General features: G+C 44.8%; 1 protein-coding gene across 1 annotated transcript; it reads right to left on the minus strand.

The window, feature by feature from the left end:
• Positions 1-320: 320 nt before the first annotated feature.
• On the minus strand, positions 321-19,639 carry LOC119387892 (arylsulfatase B). The gene is made up of 10 exons (XM_037655455.2): positions 19,534-19,639; positions 19,102-19,261; positions 15,815-15,927; positions 15,513-15,626; positions 14,737-14,868; positions 10,664-10,790; positions 7,669-7,962; positions 5,639-5,898; positions 1,600-1,788; positions 321-849 (listed from the first exon to the last, which is right to left on the minus strand). The coding sequence occupies exons 1-10, from the start codon at positions 19,597-19,599 to the stop codon at positions 721-723; spliced, it is 1,584 nt and encodes a 527-aa protein (XP_037511383.2). The 5' UTR covers positions 19,600-19,639; the 3' UTR covers positions 321-720.
• Positions 19,640-20,715: the final 1,076 nt, after the last annotated feature.

Here is a 20,715-nt window from a genome sequence, read left to right on the forward strand (position 1 = left end):
CCGTGTACCTACCGGTAAAATAGGAACAAGCGCACTTCCGGCCTGGTGCTCGGCAGAAACGTACATAGCCGCTTGGGCGGGCACCCAACCTGTGGCAAATTAGCGGCATATGACCGCCAGACCTAAAAATAAGGTCATCCTTTTTTATCCAAATAAAACGAGATTTCCGGTGACCTCTTCGAGAATTGCTCATTGGTGCAGCACAACTACCGGTTGATTTGGTTTTCAATTCTTGCGCAAACATTTAGAAGCACCACACTTTCAGTGAATTAAATGTCAGGGCAGTGGAGGTGGACATTCCCTCAAATAGAAAAATCTTTTCAACATCACGACATTAAAAACTTTGCTAATAGCGCAGGTACATCAATTTTATTACGCGCGGTAGATTTTTAAATTTCAACCTAGAGGAAGCCGCTGCTGTGCCACTCCTTTACATCCTTCCGCTGCGTAGCTTTAGACAGAAACGTCTGGTCTAAATCTGTGGGTACTGCAAGAGAGCGTTCTATCCACTAGATTTGTTGAGGGCACTTGTAACTGCTTTCGACAAGATAGGATGTGGTGTATATATATGATATAATTGAAATCTTGCAGGTGAACGTGGCAAACGGCTTCACCAGTGCACGTCGTCATGACCGTTGTAGGCCTATAGGGTGAAGGCGAAGATAAAGGAGGACGCCAGAGCTGTTTGGGTGAGGTGTCAGCTGGCACGATTCCACATTGTCATTCCAACCAAGGTGCCCAAGTTCCATTGTGTAAGTCAGGATAGGAATCAGGGTCAACGGCGGGATTCAGAGGGACCACAGTCTGTGCCCTGTAGAATTCCAGTGTTCCGTTCAGCGACTCCAGTAACTGAAAGTATAGGAATCAATGCATGACTGGACGCAGTGTTTTGCAATCACACAGACACACACACACACGCTCACACACACACACACCACACACACCGCACGCATATGTAGGCACATGAGTATACATACATACATACATACATACATACATACATACATACATACATACATACATACATACATACATACATACATACATACATACATACATACATACATACATACATACATACATACATACATACATACATACATACATACATACATACATACATACATACAATCATTCTAGTACAACCTAACTACATAATTAAACTTCGACTTCTTTGGACATAAAAGCTCGAAAATGTGAACATTACTCGTACAGAAAGTCGCAATGTTTCGTTAGGCAATCCGCAGTAGGTTTCCATTTATTTGCTTTAGGTGACATGCTGCAACTGTCGAAATAAAGGTGGACTGAAGTATTTTATTAGAAATTATCGTTCGCCGTACCGTTGTCCACGCATGAATTTAAGATTGGTTAGGAAGTGTATTGTTGATATACCTATCTGATAGTTTATCAACGGGCGTCCATCACACGCAGCGACGCAATACCACCGGAACTCCATTGTTCATTGCAGTACCTCTTGGCAATTGATGTTTCGATGTCTTAATGATTGAAGTAATGCTTGCTAAATCAACCCGATTCTACCGCCGGCTCCGGTTCAACAATACGCATACGTGAATAATGAGCAAGGCGTGCTGTACATACCTCTTTATGAGTGGAAGCGAGGTTGTTGCATTCGCACGGGTCCTCCTCTAAGTCAAAAAGGTACACATTGTCTGGTGAATGGAACCGCTCATCGTCACACAACGATTCTTCTGGGCAGGTTAACGTTGCGTTCAACCGCCAGTCTGGTGTGAATTCCAGTTTCCGCAATCCGTAGAAAGTCTTGAGCGCCTGCATGCGACGACGTGCGTATTAAAACTGACAGCACATTTATGTATAGATTACCTGGGCTCAATATTCAGTTTCCGTGGTAAGGTTCACTTAGGTCGCGTTGCAGCTTACTAAACAAAAGTGTACAACTTACCGTATTTTTTTAGTTTTTTTGCTACCTGAAGTCTACCCTGGAGTTGCAATCGAATACCAGAGGAGTTTAAAGGTCCTTAATTTCGAGCTATATAGCACGGAACAATTTGTTGCGCGCTGCAAGCGGCCGCATTTCTAACGTCGTACACCAGAATCAAGCAAGACGCTTTGTAGACTCATCATGTATTCTGCATTAGTCTACTTGAAGAGTACCAAAAACAAACTAAAGTCAGGAAACTAGTGTTTAGTGCCTGTTTTAGATCTGTCGTGTGAAGGGTGTGTATAATTTTATTTGACATCATACTGATTTGTAGTACCAAGCTAAGCGCGCCAGGTAAACCTCTTCAGAATGCGTAATAAGAAGTTTCTCTCTTTTATCAGCGGCGCTGTTTAAGCTGTGCAAAAACTTCGGGACCATCCGCACAAAACTGGGCGTGAATGCACCACAAAAAGCGGGTAAGTGCCAAGCAGCTCTTCGCATAGAACAGCCATGCATATTATAGTGTAGGGTTGCAAAGGGGCGAGAAGTGAATTGAGAGTGAGGAGGAAGAAAACTAGGAGAAGAGAGGGTTAAGCATTGCGTAGGTTTGTATAGTATGCTTTAGAAAGGAGATAGGAAATGGAAGTAAGTGTGAAGAGGACTGGTGATGGTGTGCGTAGGAGGGAAATCAGGATGTAAGAGGGCAAACCATAGCATAACTATGTAGAGTATAGCATAGCAAGTAGTGGGAAAAAGAAGTATGTGCCAAACAGCTCCTAGCATAGCATAGCCATGCATGGTATAATATACCAAGGGGTAGAAAAGGGAAATGAGGGTGAGGAGGGGGAATAGAAGAGGTGAGGGTAAATGATAGCATATCGTTGTATTGCAAAGTATAGTATAGCAAGGGCATTGGAAAGGGAAGTGAAGGAGAGTAGAAGTGATGTGAGGGAGAGGAGAAGGGAAAAGACGAGGGGAGAGCGTAAAGCACACCATAGTTTTGTATAGTACAGTACAGTATAGCACGGCGTGAGAAAGGCAATTCAGAAGGAGGGAAAGGAGGAAGGGAGAGGGTACATTATATGATAGCCATGTATAGTGTAGTATAGCAATGGGGTGGGAAAGGTAAGTGAGGAAGAGGACGAGGGAGAGGAGCAGGGGGCGAGAGTAAATTTCAGCACCTCTTCGCACCTCTAGTGCGTAGCTGCCCCAAAATTTTCTCTCTCTCTCTCTCTCTCTTGTTGCATGCATGTGCGTGCCTGTGTGTGTGTGTGTGTGTGTGTGTGTGTGTGTGTGTGTGTGTGTGTGTGTGTGTGTGTGTGTGTGTGTGTGTGTGTGTGTGTGTGTGTGTGTGTGTGTGTGTGTGTGTGTGGTGTGTGTGTGTGTGTGGTGTGTGTGTGTGTTGTGTGTGTGTGTGTGTGTGTGTGTGTGTGTGTGTGTGTGTGTGTGTGTGTGTGTGTGTGTGTGTGTGTGTGTGTGTGTGTGTGTGTGTGTGTGTGTGTGTGTTTTCTCCCCCTATGTACAAACATAGCTAAACGAAAAATGGAGGAAGCCCGCACCACCAGGAGGTATAACGGGCTCAAGCCGATTTAATATAATTGAATAGGAAGATATCCCAAACTAATTTTCTGAGAAAAATTATACATCTCCCCCTACGGACAACCATGGTGGGATGCGAAAGCATGGCGGTGGGTGCGCATCGAGTTTCCGTTTCTCTTATGTGACTTGCGAGACGGTGGTTGTCGAGGCGTTTGAATTACCGCTTGCCGACGTTTGTTCGGCTTCCCGAGAACGCTGCTCCTCCACCGCTGCTTCGCGGCGTTGGCGTTGCCGCTGCAAATAGCGCCGACGTTGTTCATGGCGTTTCGCACACCGTTTCACAGAGAGAGAATGACGGAAGCACATTAAACGCGCGCTTTCGCTGCCTCGCAGCTTCGAGATTCGCTTGCCGGCGCCGCCCTTTACGTTCAGCTTCGCGAGCGTCCATAGCGTCGTTGCGAAGGAGAGTGCAACGGGAGCGAGCGCGCGCCGCATTATATACGAGCGCGCAGCTGTGGCGGGGAGCGAGAAACGGTAGAGGAGAAACGAAGCGGAGGCAGCGCTCACGCCGCCACCTCCACCCTACCTCCTCGCGCTCACGCGAGGAGAGAGAGGAGAGTTGGCGCATGCGCAGTATGGGTGCGGACGCCGCAGAACGGACACTGCCCCGAGCATAAGATGCTTTCGCATCTCAAACAATTTCTTTAAAAAACATGAACAGCGTGTGTAGTACGTGCGTGTGCGTGTGTGTGTGCGTGTGTGTTTGCGCAGGCATGTGTGTGTGACAACTAGTGATGCAGAACTATCGATGGTACTATCGATACTATCGATAGCTGAGTTACTATCGAACTATCGTTGGTGAAAAATACTATCGATGGCGCTATCGATAGTACAAATTCGATGGTACTATCGATAGTATAAAATCAACAGCGCGGACTCACTGCAGAACAAACTTGGTTACCCACTCTCGTGGTACATAGGGGAGCCGGAGGAGCAGGCTGAAGGGCAAGAAATTTGACATGATTGAGTTCTTCACCAGAGTGCTTTGCTGACACATGATTATAAAGTCAAACTATTCAGCTGTAGCGGAAAGGAAGCCTTTACATGTGGTGGGACTGCGCGGCTTCAAATTGATATTGCATTTTATGATTTCGTAATAAAAATAAAATTTCAAGAAGTTAATTGTAAGGTGTAACTGGTTGCTTTTGGGTACGAATTTATTGATGGATATATTCCACCACTTTCACTGCGCAAATGATTAATTTCTCTGCCAAAAATTGCTCATAAAATAAGCGAAGCTGGTAGTAGGCTATCGCAAATATCTTCGCAATATAGCCGGCCAGTAACCGCATCATTATTCATACCGCTATCGATAGTATCGTCAGGTGGTTGTGATGGTGAAGAATACTGCAGCAAGACTGGGAAATACGGAGCTCTTTATTTGGGCGAACTTGTGCCCAGAAAAGCAAAGCTCGAGATACAAGCGATACGTGCTGCGCACTGATAGCGGCGGGAGCAGTCGTCAGCCGTTGAGTAATCTGATCATCGGTGGAACGCGTCGTCCTTTATACATCAGTCATCAAACCTTCCAGCGTTATCGCTGGCGCTCGCGTAAGCTCTCGAATAAGCTTGACTATTCGCGTCCGGCGCGTAATCTTAACAGAATGATCTCAAACAATTCTGAAGCTTCCCAAACATTACGGCGCGGTCTGCGTCAAACGTTGCTGACAGTCTTTGTGGGTGAAACCCGAATACATCAAAACAAAGCAATAAACACGCGTGGCACTAATATCGCTAGTAATATTACTATGGTACTACCGATTGTACTATCGATAGTTTGTCGATAGTAGCACTATCGATTGTTTACACTATCGATAGTTTAAAAAAAACTATCGATACTATCGATAGTCAATTTACCGATAGTTCTGCATCACTAGTGACAACGCAGTATATAGTGCCAATGTAAAATGTAAAAAAAGTGAACCTTACTTTGTATTATAGGGCGGCAGCAAACAGCGCTAGGGAGGGGACTGTGACTGAACAGACCGGACTCTGATAGGGGCACTCCTGCAGTTCATAACTCTGTATATCTGTATAATGCATTTCTATCGCAATCCAAGTTTTACTTCCAAGTTTTTTGGCTTCTTTAGTATGAGACGAACAACACTGCTGCTACATTTTAGCAACGTCCGTTCATACCTCGGCAGCGTCACTTTGTTCTACAAGTTCGTCAAGGTCTTGCTGTGGCCTCTCGCCTCCTGGAATCGCTAAGCGCTGCTCGGAGCTGCCTCCAGGAAGAGAGCCTACGACGATCTTGAAGTTGTCCTTTCGAATCGCCGCATAGCTCGACAAAGGGTCGATGTTGTACACAAGCTCGGAGCGCGGGGACGGCACATCTTCTGTCAGCGATTCCCACATGTCATGGCCGTCGATATTCCCCAGCTGGTGTACCGAGCCACCTGGTGAGTAAATACATGGTGCTTCTTTCATTATACACTTCTGCTTCAAAGTGAATGACCTTTCGTTTTAGGCGCGGCGTGGCAACACTTTCCTGTTCATGCAACGCCGAAGCTTCCTTGAAACTTTATATTCACCGGTACCTATAGAGTGCAGTGAAACTGAAAGCTGGGCGAGTTGATTCATTTTCATCGCGAAGCGCGCACAGAAGACAAGGACAGAATGTAAGTGACACACAACGGCCCCGGGAGTATTCGTGTAAAGAGGGCATAGCGGAAAAAAAAAGAATCTGCAAAGAGGGACACGTATTTATAAATGACCTAGTTACAAACGAAAGCACACATCGTCAGAAGCGCAAGCTACAAGAACGTCACCGTGATAACAGGTCCATTGTTAATTTGTCACCTAATTGTACTACCTCTAGTAATTTTCAAGTTTACTGTCATGCATCTTATAATCGACAGCTAAAATTTCGTTAATCACTTCTCTCCCTTTTTGATTACCTGTATTTTTTTTCGTAACATTATTTCTGTGTCACACTTTTTATTGTTCTGCCTTCGCTAAGTGTTATTGTGTTACGGGGAATCTAAACTATGCTAATTTGCTCTTGTTATGTTGCAACATAACTAGGTACATGAACTTTATTATAAGCATCCATGGAACCAACAGTATAAATAAATAAATAAATAAATAAATAAATAATAAATAAATAAATAAATAAATAAATAACCACGTTCGCATCACACAATGCTGAAATATAGTTGACCGCATGAACGGCAATGATATGCGCTTACGATATATTAGAATATTAACACGATTTAAATTCAAAGCAACTTTTACATTGAACATTTACAGTGCTATTTTCAAACCCGTTCCCGCGCATATATATATATATATAAGAAAACATATTATTTGCGGAAGACATCAGTACGACAGCGCATTTGAAGAACTTTTGACTCGTGATCGCAACGCTACAGAGATGAAGTGCGATGGGATAATGTACAAGTTCTTGTTTACTTCTGTGAGACCACAGTAAAGTCAGAAAAAGAGAAGTTCGCATTTCACCGTTTAGCGACGTTGTGCTAGTGTTTGACAGCCAGGGTAAACTTTCGTGAATATCGTGCTGTTATGTAAGTTGTAATTTCCATAAACAAGCCTGGCGGCACGGTCTTAGATGCACTCAAGCTCATGCGTAAGATAAAAGGCTTGAGGGTCCCATGCTGCAACAAGCATATTGGAGTATTACGCGAAAGTTTATATTGTAATTGTTCACCTTGACACTTTCGATGGATTCAATTGTGTGTGAGGCTTATTCTATGCCGTTTTTTCTGAAATATAGACTCTGTAATAAGAACTCGTTTAAGGCGTACACCGTCCTAGTTATGAACTGATCTCACAGGGATGCGTTTACGGGTGCACGGTACAAGTTGACATTTAGCACTGTTCAAAGAGATTTAGCACTGTTTAAAGCCCTTTTTATTGTTGTTATTAGCTTTCTTGTCAGTGTTATCGGCTTGTGGTATTAGTTAACTATATCGGTCTCAATGTATATTTCTACGATGCGTGTTAGTCTGTGCAACTCAATTTCCTATACATTATTACATGGTCTCTTTTCACCATACCTTTTTTTTTTGTCACACGGTGCGTGTTCTGGTGTCTACATTAACGAGAATCAGGGTTCTGTGAAATGGATAAAACAACCTCTTTCTTCTATCTTCTTTTCCTCGATATGCGTTTATGAGAAGGAAAGAAACAGACAAACAAAGCATTACCAGCAAGTCCATAGAGCGTGGGCAGCCAGTCAGTGATGTGCATGAGACGGTGAGAGACCCAGCGCCTCTTGTTGAGCAGTGGCGACCACACGAAGGCGGCCACCTTGTTTCCACCCTCCCACGGGCTGGATTTTGCTCCACGAAGTGGCCAGTTGAAGCCGCGAGAAGTTAGAGGGCCTTCGGACGCACCTCCGTTATCCGAGCTGAATATTACAACGCTCTCCTCCAGCATCCCAGCTTCGGCAAGAGCGCGAAAGGTACGCCCTACGGCCACGTCCAGTGAATCCACCATCCCTGCGGAAGCGGATTCTAATCATCATCATCACCCCCAGCAGCAGCAGCAGCAGCAGCAGCAGCAAGCCCTCTGGCCCTCCGTAAATGACGCGTTTGCCTATTTCCGTCCATCGTATATTGAAATGCATGGAACTAGTAAAGCAAGACGCTGTCCTTCATCCCCGAAATCCTTGGATGCAACAGATTACGCATATGTTGAGAACAGGGCATGTAGCTGAGCTAGTTGGTTCATTACTTGAAGAAAAAAGTCACAGTTTCACCGCAAGGGCGAGGCAATGAATGCGATAGCAACAAATTGTAGTGTTACACGAAGTTAGGCTGGCAGCTAACTGTTTTGTATCCGATCTCGCGTAACTACAAAACACTGGTGTTAGAGAATACGGCCGTTCCAGGAAGCGATGCTCTCCACATAGTCGCTTCGCGTTGAGAGCGCAGCACGTAGAAGAGTATACGAGCCGCCCGCTGCGATGGCTTTCGAGATAGTCGCGACCGCGCCCTTAGATTCAAAGTTCAAAGTTGCTCCTCGCGCGACGCGACACTCCCCCCCCCCCCTCGCGTCTTTTAAGGCTCGTTAAAGCAGGCCGGGCGTTTCCTGTCTGCTTCGACGGCAGGCCTCCCCCGAGCGGGGTGATGTTATCGCATGCACCCTCCGAGCGATGGGCCGGCTTGTTTGAACTCTGCTTCGGCCGCGTTCATCTCCCCCGCTTGAGTGCTTTTACCCGCGGTAGAACATACAATGCGCGGAGGGATCTTATCAATTTGGACTTTATACCGGATGGACATGACGGCGACGCCGACGGCAACGGCGAGGGCAAAAACCCGTCGAGACTGTCCATATAATTGCTATCGCAATAAAAATTTATCACAGCTTGCACTAAGTCGCGGTCACAGCTGAGCTGGTGGGCACCTAGCTGGTCCTGGCTTGGCTAGGCTTTTACCCTTTCACCTCTCTCTTTCCCAACCCTTGCTATACTATACTATACATGGATAACTTTTTTGTATCTATGTATTTCTCTTTCTCTCCACGCCTATTTATTTCTCTCTCTTTCTATCTTTTTCTCTGTTTATTCCCCTTCTTTCTCTCTTTTTTCTTTCTCTTTCTTTCTATGCATTTCTCTCTCTCTCTTTGTACTCTTTCTCCTCATTATTTCCCTCCTCACACTCATATCTGTACTCTTCACCCTAACTTCCCTTTCCCACCCCCTTGCTATACTATACTATACAAGGCTATGCTATTCTTAGTTAGCGTGCCTGAATAGCCGAATAGTTACGACGCTCGCCTTCGGATCGTGGTGACGCGGGTTCGAGTCTCGCCTCATCAAGAAATTTTTTTTTGCCAAGAATTTTTCCGTTTCTATATCTTTCTTTCTCTGTCTCTGTACTCGTTCTCTCGCCCATCAGCGTTACTGACTCTCACGCCGGACAAATCAGCGCACGTGTTCAGGGAGAGAAACAGAAGAGGAAGGCGATGAAGGAGAGGACAAAGAAAGCTCGCGCTGGCTGATGATTATGATAATTTTCTATTTATGACACACGGCAAACTTCGACCACAACAGCCCTGCTGTAATAGGTATGGCACTAAAAGAACAGGGAGAAAGTGAAGACACGAACCAAAGTGAAGGCGCCCGTGTTATTCGGTCTGTGTCGTCTCTTCATCCACGGCCTCCTAAGCACCATACATATTCTTCTCAAATGACACCATATGGCTTCAGCAGACATATAGCGCCCCTCGTTCGTTGGATTGCGCACCCGAGTAGACAGTGGAATGGCACGGAAAAAAAAATAACGTTTATTGTTGTGAGTATGCGAAATATCGCGTAATCTACAAATGAGTACGTACTCAATCATATTCTCGCGCTGGCTCAGGAACATCACGCGTTTCCCACTGCATGCCGTTGTCATAACTCTGTTTCGCTCCTCGATGTTTGTGTTGCATCTTTATTGTTTTATTGTTGTACATAAGGTTATAAGAACTGCATGATCAAGGAAGAAAAGGAGAGCCTGAAGAAAAAGAAGTGCTGTCGGGGAACCTCATGTATAAATTACAACTACGCAAGTCAGTAACCCAAATACAGTGCCGGCTAAGAAAAGCTTCTAGTAAGTAGAAGTTGTAGTAGCTCCTAGAATCCGTAAAATAAGTGCAAAAAATTGGACCATCTCCCCGAAGGGAACCCTGATGGGATGCAAAGCAGCAGCGTTGCGCACGGGTGGCGTCACGGGTTGAACGGTGCTAACGCGGGTGCTGCGGTGAGCGCTGGAAGATTCGTTTGAAGCGAAACTCGATGTAGCGTTTACTGGTGTAAACGTTTGTTTGAAACGCAGACACGGGAGGCGAGCGGGCGCTCCGGCTGGTGAGCCTCGCGTTTGTGCAGACGGAGTGACAGCGTTACACAGGCTAGTCAAAGAGCTGCTACGCATCTAAAAAATATAGAGCATGTGAAACCTATTCTTATTTTGTGTAGGTAGGAAATAGGCTTGTCTCGTTGGGTATGTGATATCGCGTGATCTGTTGTTGGCTTCGTATTAAAGCATGTACTTGTATAGTGTTGGTTGAGACAGGGTGGGGCAATTCAGTTTGAAAGTGTTTTGCAGACAGAATAGCAGTGCACTTGCTGTTTCTTAAAACCGACGTGGGCTATACCTCCTCTGCATATCCTCACATAAAGTATAAACAACTTGTAGGAATGTAGAGCTAACTTACCAGCGTATATGGTTCTGTTATTTTCTCCAATGTACGGGAACTTCTCGACGTTTTTCGCTGGTGCTTGCAATCGATTGTCGTCGTTTCCGGAATGAACAGCCTGGTGGCTCAAGAAAATGAACTGCGGCTGCGTACGAAAGAAGATCGAAACCGGAACCGGCATGTGGCGTGCCGAGCAGCGCGACTGGCCACCAGCAACACGTCTCGCGTGGCAGTCTTTGCGATGGCGTATTTGCGCCTTGTTTCCATACTACGCATTTTAGCCTAACTCTTTATAGCATTTTAGTCTGCTTCGTGATCCTTATGCTATGTCTCGACTTCCTTACAATTCTTGCACACCTCATTGTATTCTACACTGTTAAATTTCAGTTTTACAGTATTTTGTATGTTAGAATACCTATCTTGCTTTCATGATTAAGTTAGCCGTTGTAATAAACATGACACGAATCTTTTCTGTGTAGTGAATATGTAAATACTTGGTGGTATCCCTGTTCTAACTATGTTATTATTCTATCACCCACACACAGGGAAACGTACGGCCACATTTGCATATTGGTACGGTGAACATCGTACGCTGTCAGTGTGACGGTTTTCTAAGAACCAGTCAAGCTGCCTAAAGCGCACTATTTCCCCCTGAAAACCATCTAGTTTTTTATGGTGTAATAAACATTGATTGATTGATTGATTGATTGATTGATTGATTGATTGATTGATTGATTGATTGATTGAATAATTGATTGATAACTAAAACTAAGATTTCTGCGCTATTGAACAAAAAGTTGTTTTTCCTTTGTTAGAAGTGACCCATTTTGGTTATTGCCGCTAAGCTACTTATACACAAGTTTACAGTCAGACCTCTCAGGTAATAAGGCTCTGCTAGCGAAACCTACATGTTCCTTCATTTTCTCTATGACTTTAAAGAATGTTTTCATTTTTCTCTACCATTGGTAGTTACTTACCGTTTACAAGAAATAATCTGTTAAACGGCCGCGCAGAAAAATAAGCATAAAAAATGCGGGCAGTTTGACTAAGTCGCGTCAAGCTTAGCACAGCGAAGCACGGGCCCGTCGCCGCTCGTACTCCCCGTCGACCGACACGCCTAGCTTCGGGAGGCGCGGCTTCCTCCTCGGGAGTACGCACTTTCTTAGGACGCACTTTCTTCTTTTCTTTCTGCATTTATTTCTCTATATTTCTCTCTTTCTCGTTCTTTCTGCGTTACACTTTACTCTCTCCCCTCTTCCTTTCCCTCCTCCTCACCATCACATCTCTCCTCCTAACTCTCACTTCCCTTTTCCACTCCCTTGCTACTCTATACTATACAAGGCTATGAAATCAAGTCTTCGATGGAAGACTTGATTTACAAGGCTATGAAATTACAAGGCTATGAAATCAAGTCTTAGATGGACGGCTTGATTTACAAGGCTATGAAATCAAGTCTTCCATGGAAGCCTTGATTTACAAGGCTATGAAATCAAGTCTTCGATGGAAGACTTGATTTACAAGGCTACGAAATTACAAGGCTATGAAATCAAGTCTGTCCGGGAAGAATCATTGAATAAAAAGACGAAGACGCCGACCGCAAGAGAATAATAAAAAAAGCCATGCTATGCTCTGCTAACGTACCTGGATAGCCTAAAACTGATGGTTCGGCTGTACTAACTCGAGTTTAAAAAATGTGCATGTCTCCGGGAACAAAGAGTTTCTTTGTTAAGATGCACACAGGTACTCTTCCTGTGAAGACGTGACAAAGCGCTAAAGGACTCTTTGTTCCCTGGGACGTAAACTGTAGATCGTGCAAAAAGCCGGAGACTACTGATCACTGTTTTATTGATTGTTCTGATGCAGTGTTCTTCTAGGATGTTCTGCAGCGAACACTGAAAAAAAAAGACTTTTAAATCAGCCCTGTAAACATTAGGTACCTTGATGTGACAAAGGATGGGACAATACCCTATGACCTAACCTTTCTTATTGGTATGCATAGTCTCTAGAGAGCAAGACTGATTGGCAAAAATGCTGAGCCTCCGCGATCAACAAAAACCATATTCCAGGAACAAGTGATTCAAATACACAGGATACATGAACGTTCTAGTGACGCTCTAGATTGGTGTCCTGTGTTTGATTTTTGTTTAAATATGCCCTGATTATTATTTTTGGATATCAAAGTGCAACGGTTTCCATCCCTGCAATAAAGGGGAAAAAAGACTTTTGACCCGGTTCCGGAGTGGCTTGGACTTCTGGACGCTTGTGTCTGTTTACAGGACTTAGAATAACACAGAGCTGAGCTAGTTGGTAAGTATTCATTCTAAAAAGACAGGGCGTGCAAACACGGACACAAGAAAGAAGTCAGGACACCACAAACGCCGACTAACAACTGAAGAGACGCACGACGCCTGAAAAGAAAGAAGGCACGAAACTTATCTGCGCACGCCCATGCAACAGGCGAACCTATCAATCCAGCACGCGTGGTGGTCTACGTGGAAGATAACTGTTAAGGCATTTGATTTCATCTTTATGCAAGTTAACCGACGGTTGGCTCACGCATGCGCTACCACTATTCTCGATATGCCATATGCCAGCTGCGGCCGCTTCTATGTAGGACAGACGGGCCAATGCATCAACCAGAGATTGTTGGAACATAAGAGATCGCTAACAGGAGGCTTACCTTCTAATCTGCCTTTACATTGTCGAGATTGTAAGTGCACGCCAAAATTCGATGAATGCGCAGTGTTGTACCGGCATAGAAATGAAGAAACGCGCCTGATGATTGAAGCATGGCATATCGAGAATAGTGGTAGCACATGCGTGAGCCAACCGTCGATTAACTTGCATAAAGATGAAATCAAATGCTTTAACAGTTATCTTCCACGTAGACCGCCACGCGTGCCGGATTGATAGGTTCGCCTGTTGCATGGGCATGCGCAGATAAGTTTCGTGCCTTCTTTCTTTTCAGCCCTTGTGCGTCTCTTCAGTTGTTAGTCGGCGTTTGTGGTGTCCTGACTTCTTTCTTGTGTCCGTGTTTGCACGCCCTGTCTTTTTAGAATGTTTACAGGACTTTTGAAGGTTTCTTTGACTGTGTGAAATTATGTGTGTTTTGTGCATGTGTGCATATAAATGGAGTTATAAAGCGATGAATTTTAGTGTAATGGATGACAATATTTGATAGCATTATTTTCATGCATTAAAGAAAAAAAAGTACCTGGATAACCGAGTGGTCAGGACGCTCGCTTTTGGATCGAGGGTACGCGGTTCGAATGCCGCCTCGTGAAGAATTTTTTTTTCCGGTAAGGTTTTTTCTCTTTCCCTTTCTTTGTGTCTTTCTTTACATCTCTCTGTTTGTTTCTCTCTTTCGTTCTCTCTTTCTTTCTGTACTCGTTCTCTCAACCAGCAGGGTTATTACAGGTCGCGCCGTAGCGGTGAGTAGTGGGATTTACCCTATTTCTGTGGCGCATACCCGTTCATGATGATGATAGTTTTCGAGCACGGACACGTATTTTATGCCGAAGTAGAACAGCTTCGCTGTTATTATATGCGATCCAAATAAAGTTCCTAGTATTTTATATAAAACCGGGTTATATGCGTTCGTTTTAAATGCAGTATGATCGTTCTTATCGACAAACTACATGAGTAGCTCTTACACGACTGTGTCGAAATCAATGAGGTCCTGTGGACTTGACGCGAAATCTTTAGTTAAGACTAGCTCGTGACTAGACTTTCGCCCTTGTATCTTATCTTAGTCGCCATGCATGGATACACTCTCGCTAAGAGCGACACCTCGTTATTTAGGCCGCTGAACTTACTGATCCTCTTTACGTTTACGCAACGTCCCACCTTCAACATCTGTTAAGACTTACGCAATAGCATTAGTCTGAGAGCTCACGCAAACGCACTCTTCTGCAGTTGCAATAATTGTGCACGCAAGTAAGCCTGCGCAAAAGCTCAGTCCCTCCTGTCATGAAGTGAAAATGGCTTCCTGTCTCTCTCCGATACTGACATGCACTAAAATCAGCGTACAATGAAGGCGTGCCTTCGATGCAGAATACCTGACACTGCATTAGTCTGGACAGTCGTTTTACCTTGGATTTATCGAGATTTGCGATGAGTTGCACTGCTTTGTCTGCAAAAAGATCGGTGCTGTATTGACCCTTGGCTTCCCAGGCAGGCTCCGTGTCGTTCCAGAAATCTAAGCCCGAGATGTCCGCACCTTCCTAAATTTCAGGGAAGTTGTCAGTATAAGCCATCGCGAAAATTTCGTAAAACCTTATTTATGCCACATATGCGGCTATTAACAGAAACAAAGAAGAAAAATGGGAAGCAAGCAGTGGTAAGTCAGTTCTCACTGATGTAGCTTGAAGATAAGAATTAGCTTGCTTGTTTTCAGAAAACGAATTGATTCTCTGTCCAACACGTGCTATGTCTAATGACAGTGGAGATTTTATAGAGCCATAGGTACTAGAAATATATTGCAAAACGATAGCGAGTTGGTCTAGTTAGACATTCATAATTAAATATTATTTGAAGCACAACTGCGAGTGTAAGTGCTGTCCCGTCCACTTTCATTGTCCGCGTCCCCGGTGCGCCTCAAACTAATATCAATCATTTACCTTTACCAACTATCCCAACTCTCCATTTTGTTGCAGTAGCAGGTTTTTCAACAGGCCTCTCGAGAACTAGTTAGAAATAAAAGTTGTAGTTTTTGAATGCAGCGTTATGGTCCTTGTTTGTGGGGCCTCGCAATGGTGAATCCTAAGCTTAAGAACCTTGAATAAGTCAAAGCGTGCACAGTGAGAGCCTTTGCTTTGTAAACTTTTGGTTTGGCTTCGGAGGGTGAGTCGGTGGAGAGAATATTTACCCACGAGTTTAGCATGTGGCTGTAGTAGTCTCCATGGCCGTAGTACAATCCGAAGAAGTTGTCAAATCCTCTCTGGGTCGGCGTGTACTCGTCACGATAGCAACCAAGGTGCCACTGAGAGACAGGGAGCACAAGGGATGTGCACTCGTTGAGAAGATACCCCAAAATAGGGCGCTAAAGTTGCCCTTAAAAGTTAGTGAAAGAACGTTTCACCTCTCGCGGAGCAGAAAGACATCATAACTATATACTGAGCGAAGACACCGAATGACTCAAGCTTCAGTGCTGGCAAAAAAGCGACGCACCTTTCCTATAAGATGCGTCTCGTACCCGAGACTCTTCAGGTGCTGCGGAAGTAGAGTGTAGTTGAGGTCGAGGCCAAAAGGTTGGCCTGGTTGGATCGGTATGTGCTGAAGACCTGCGGAATCAAGCAAGAAGGTTTCTGTGTGCAGCCGACGTGCATAAACTTTGATTCAGCACACATACGACAAAAATCTAGGAGACACCGGGCAATATATGATTTCCTTATCTATAAATCATTGCCAACAGCATCGCGAGCAGCACTTGGGAGTTATTTTTTAGAAGTTCCACCCTTCGAATATCCTAATTTTACCGTTTTTGAAGAGCAGGTATACTGCCTTCTTGATTGTCTATTTCGTGGCTTGCGCCTTTCCAGTCTTCTTATTTAGGTCTCCGAATTCTGCCACATTACCCTTACCTTTTCAGTTATGATCGGCGCATAGGGAGATCATGGCTTCTGTGAGTGGTTTAAAACGCTGCGTGGTACAATTTTACAAAACTCAAAAGTAACAGCCCCTACAGCCTATGCGAATGCCCACTTTATAGGTCCCGTCCTTTCAGTTGATGGTGAGGTGGCATTTTCGCGTCGCGGGATGGGCACGCATAGTAAACTTTGCTGAACTGACTAGGCCTACTTTGTCAACTTGTCAAGCCGACAGATCTCTGTGAAATAGCCCTACTCTTCCATGGTGCCTATTCTGTCAGCATGAGGGTTGCGCCCCCATGCTACACGATAAATCGAAAAATGTCAGGACAGGTACTTCCGCGCAGCGGCAACAATATTCTCACGGACATTGAACATGACTATCAATGATAGCTCTTTGTTAAGACAGTGCCCTTTTGCTCTTTTTTGAACCCGTTTTTGCGCATTTCATAGAGTGAGAGATGTCATACGTTTTTTTTTTCCAATTTGTACATTTACTTCCGTATCCAAAGACAAAGAAAACCTTCGTGGTGACGTCGTCATGGAAAAAAATGTCTTTCGTTGCGTCTTCGTTGCCCGCATAGATCCTGCTTCGAAATACATTGAATGATTCTCTTGACTAATCCTCTGAACTTACGTCATATTAATGTGACGCATATTATATTAATCCCGCTCTTAAAGCATTGTCCACTACGTGGCACAGATATCTGTTCAGGTATTACCGACTTGCAACTTTTCAGAAGGTGGCCTATGAAATGAGAATTCTCGCAAGAACGTGCAGCTAAGATAGCCTTCGGCTCCCGTCCTAAGTTTATACAGGTAGTCTATTTGTCTCATCAGCTTGAAAAAAATGGAGCGATATATATGGGCCAATCATGCTCCACAACAATTTTCGAGTCTCTAAAAAAACAATAAGGGGCTTGCTTATCGGCCACTGTTAATACAACCGTGTACGTAATCGTTCCTTCGATTAGTTATCGCGAACAGTAGCAATATATAGATGCAGTCAGTCGCCAATATACGCAGGTATTTTTTGTTCATGACTGCCTTATCCAACCCGTAGCTTTGATTGCACAGCAGAAAAGTTGTGACGTGCAGTCAAGCTTCCACGCGCTACCTAAGCGACGGCATGCTGCCTTCGCGCCTGGTGACAGAGGGCTCAAAGAGCGGGCTCTGCATGCTATCCATGACAAACGTCCAAATGTACAGTACACGGGCCACTGCGTGCGCTTTCGGCAAATCGCTCGCACATTCAGAGTCGGTACACGTGTCGCGAGAGAAGGAACTCACTCGCGACGTATGTATTCGGTCATTTGCTCTGTGGCGCAGAACAGGCCGGTCCCTCATATACAAAACACGGAAGGCCGACGGTCACGTCGACCGCAGTCTGGGCAGGTGTGCTGGTTTTACAGGCTTAACGATAAGCCGTGCACCATACAACCGGCTGAAGGAAACGACTGTGGCCCGGTCGAGTTTCACGCTGCTCTCTTTAATTTGCTGCCTCTCTGCACCGATCATGGTCCCCTCCGAGACAAATTCAAACGAACTACAGTTCCGTACTCTAGATCTAGTGATGGTTATACAATTATAGTAATGAACTCGTTTTGCGCAGAGCTGCCAAGTGGTACATTGTACGGCGCTTCGGGGACAGCCACTCAAACGCTCAGGTATAATCGGCACGTACACCACCTTGTGCCAACCACGCGCAAACCGAGCTTCTCAAATACGCCAGCCGTGTATGAACTCCGGGACAGATACGCAGACGCAGACAGCTAGTGTTGAAAAATTGCGCGAGATGATTTGTTCAGCTCAAGCTTAGCATTCTCAGTGTTTGTGATATACCAACGAGCACATGATAGCACACAATATATAAAATACACAATACGTCCATTTTGTGCGTGTATATTAGTTGTTCACCGCAGTGCCTCAGTTTTCTTAATTTCACCACGATATACACACCCAAGAAATTTCGATCGTATTCAAAGTGTGCCCTTCAACGTCCAATTCTCGTCAGAATTTGTAACGAAGACAACGAGTAAGAGCCTTCGGGATCAGGACTTCTCATGAGATTACCACTTATTATAATCTTAGACATAGAACCTTCCTCCTGCCTTATACGAAGCTTAGCAGGGCCCAGGGCACTACACTTAGGATACTTCAGACTAGATCATACCCTATTCTTCGCTTAATGCACTTAATAGATCAGGAAAACTCACAGGAATGCAGCAATTGCGGATGATAATCTTATAACACGTTTTGAACACATGTTCTGGCTGCGCCCAGCCTTAAAGGACTCTTCACGTCAAACAACGGGTTCCTGGGAATGCGTCCTCAAGAGTCCAGGACATCTAGAACAACTCCAGGCTGTCCAGAAGGTCCATCATGTTGCGGTGAGTCTAGGCCTGCCAGTCCCGTCATAAGTGAAGCCATCGGCTCATCCCGAATGACCCCGGGCGGGAGCTCTTCAGGACCTAAATAAACTTCCTGTCATGACATCTTAGCATGCACTAACATTCCGAATGGTTCTGACGCATACGAATTTGAAAAAAACAAGCGTGATTATTTCCCACTCCTTTGATAGATAATGGGGCTCACTTGAGCCCCAACATCTGTTAAGGCCCTTTATTTAATTGGCCCATACGTGGCCTCCGCTATCACTCATCGGCACGCGTCAGGCGTATACGATCGTGGAGGCTATGGCTCGAATATCGCATCCTTCTTAAAATCTGTCATGGCGAGCGCTTTGGAAGAGTACAGACATGAACCGCGGCATGCTAAAGCATGTTTAATGTTGCGCGTATTCCTCTGCGTTCGTGGGACTGTTTATGTCGCCGCGTTACTTATCGACCAATGCGTGTACCAGCATACCGTGTCGCGTCGCGTACAGTCCAGTCATGAGGGCCGCCCTGGATGCCGTACAAACAGGGTGCGCATAGTAGTTATTGAGCACCACGCCATCAGCTGCTAGGGCATCTATGTTGGGTGTCGGGATCTGGCTGGAGCCGTGGAAACTCACGTCGGCCCAGCCCTGCGTTAGTAAAGCCAGATTATTTGTTACAGAGTTTTTAGGCACCTGCGCATATACTGCATGCTACCGCAAATGTGATAAAATATAAAAGCATCCGCATATTTTCGCACTTGTACAGACATATTTCATCACGACATGATGGTTAAGCCGTGTCGTGATGAAATATGTGTTCACCTTGTTCACAGATTTGCTCTGCCGTCATCTTTTGTCGCCGGCAGTTTACAATTAAACTTTGAGCGTCGCTTTGAAGCAATACATTAAATGTGTCTTACGAGGTCATCAGCGAGTATGAAGATGATGTGTGGTTTCTTGACGCTTGGATGTGCCTTCGCGAGCATGTAGGCTCCGTAGATGATCAAGGCTACGCAAGTAGCACCAGCAACCTATAGAAAGACAAATAAATAGAGACACTGAGCCTGAACCAATAAATACAACTTCAATACCATTAAAGAAATTATAACGTCTTCTGTACATAGCTAGTTAAGCCCTCAGTGACTGTGAAGCAAACGGCGTGAAAAAGCTTTATTTTTTTAACCTGTGAAACTTTCTATACCCGTGGTGACTTGAGTGAAAGGACAACGACGTTAGGCAAACCATTGTACCGATATGCGTGAATTAGTATGCCTAAGCAATTGAATCGGTTGGATTAAATGCAGGCAGTTCACTGGAATGTATAGCTTTACGTAGGCCTGCATTATATTTACATTATTATGCAGACTTTCACTGTTACTTGGAACCTATACTATACTGTTCTTTCTATTACATGTCGTCCTGTAAGGTATAAATACATTTTATCAGCGAGAATTAGAGAGGCATGGAGAAAGATGCGCACAGGACGATTACTAGCGATCGTTGTGGGTGATTCTTTCTCATGTACACGTGACACGTCAAAGCCAACTAGCCCAACTTTCAGCCATAAAGGTAAAAATATGCGATACAATATGCGATACCTCAGGACCACACATCATTCGTGTTCTTGGAATTATACAGTCGCATTGAGAGAATCCTGAAACATATTTATACCAAGTAATTAGGCGCTTGAGCTGATTCCTCAATTTTGCTTGTACTAAACATTCGAGTTGAGTACAGATTCTCCAAACACTCCTGGGAAGGTGAAAGGACGTCTTTTGCCATTTTATTTTCAGCGCATATGGAGTTAGTGAAACCACCAGTAACGCGTAGCGACCTAAGTCGGCATCAGAAGGCATTACGCGGGTTTTTTCAGCACCATCACCCATTAACAGGACGATAGAAAAAGGTAGCATTTGAAAATTGGCGGATACGTTTAACTATGTGCTTTAATACCGGAAACTATGGGGCTAAAGGCTGTTCATAGACGAGAATTCTGAGCGACTTGCGAGCAGCTCCATTTTGAAGCGATTGCTGCATGCGCCACCGTGCGAGAAATTCTTGTAGGCCGCGCAGGCTGCGGGCTCGCTGCCGCTGCTCTTGCT

The sequence above is a fragment of the Rhipicephalus sanguineus genome, chromosome 3 (assembly GCF_013339695.2).
Source record: "Rhipicephalus sanguineus isolate Rsan-2018 chromosome 3, BIME_Rsan_1.4, whole genome shotgun sequence".
NCBI classification, from domain to species: domain Eukaryota; kingdom Metazoa; phylum Arthropoda; class Arachnida; order Ixodida; family Ixodidae; genus Rhipicephalus; species Rhipicephalus sanguineus.

Coding starts and splice junctions, on each gene's coding strand:
- LOC119387892 (XM_037655455.2), bottom strand. CDS start 19,599: ATGCTCGCGAAGGCACATCCAAGCGTCAAGAAACCACACATCATCTTC. Junction 14,869..15,512: donor GCCACATGCTAAACTCGTGG/GTAAATATTCTC, acceptor CCTGAAATTTAG/GAAGGTGCGGACATCTCGGG. Junction 1,789..5,638: donor AACAAAGTGACGCTGCCGAG/GTATGAACGGAC, acceptor CGTCGCATGCAG/GCGCTCAAGACTTTCTACGG.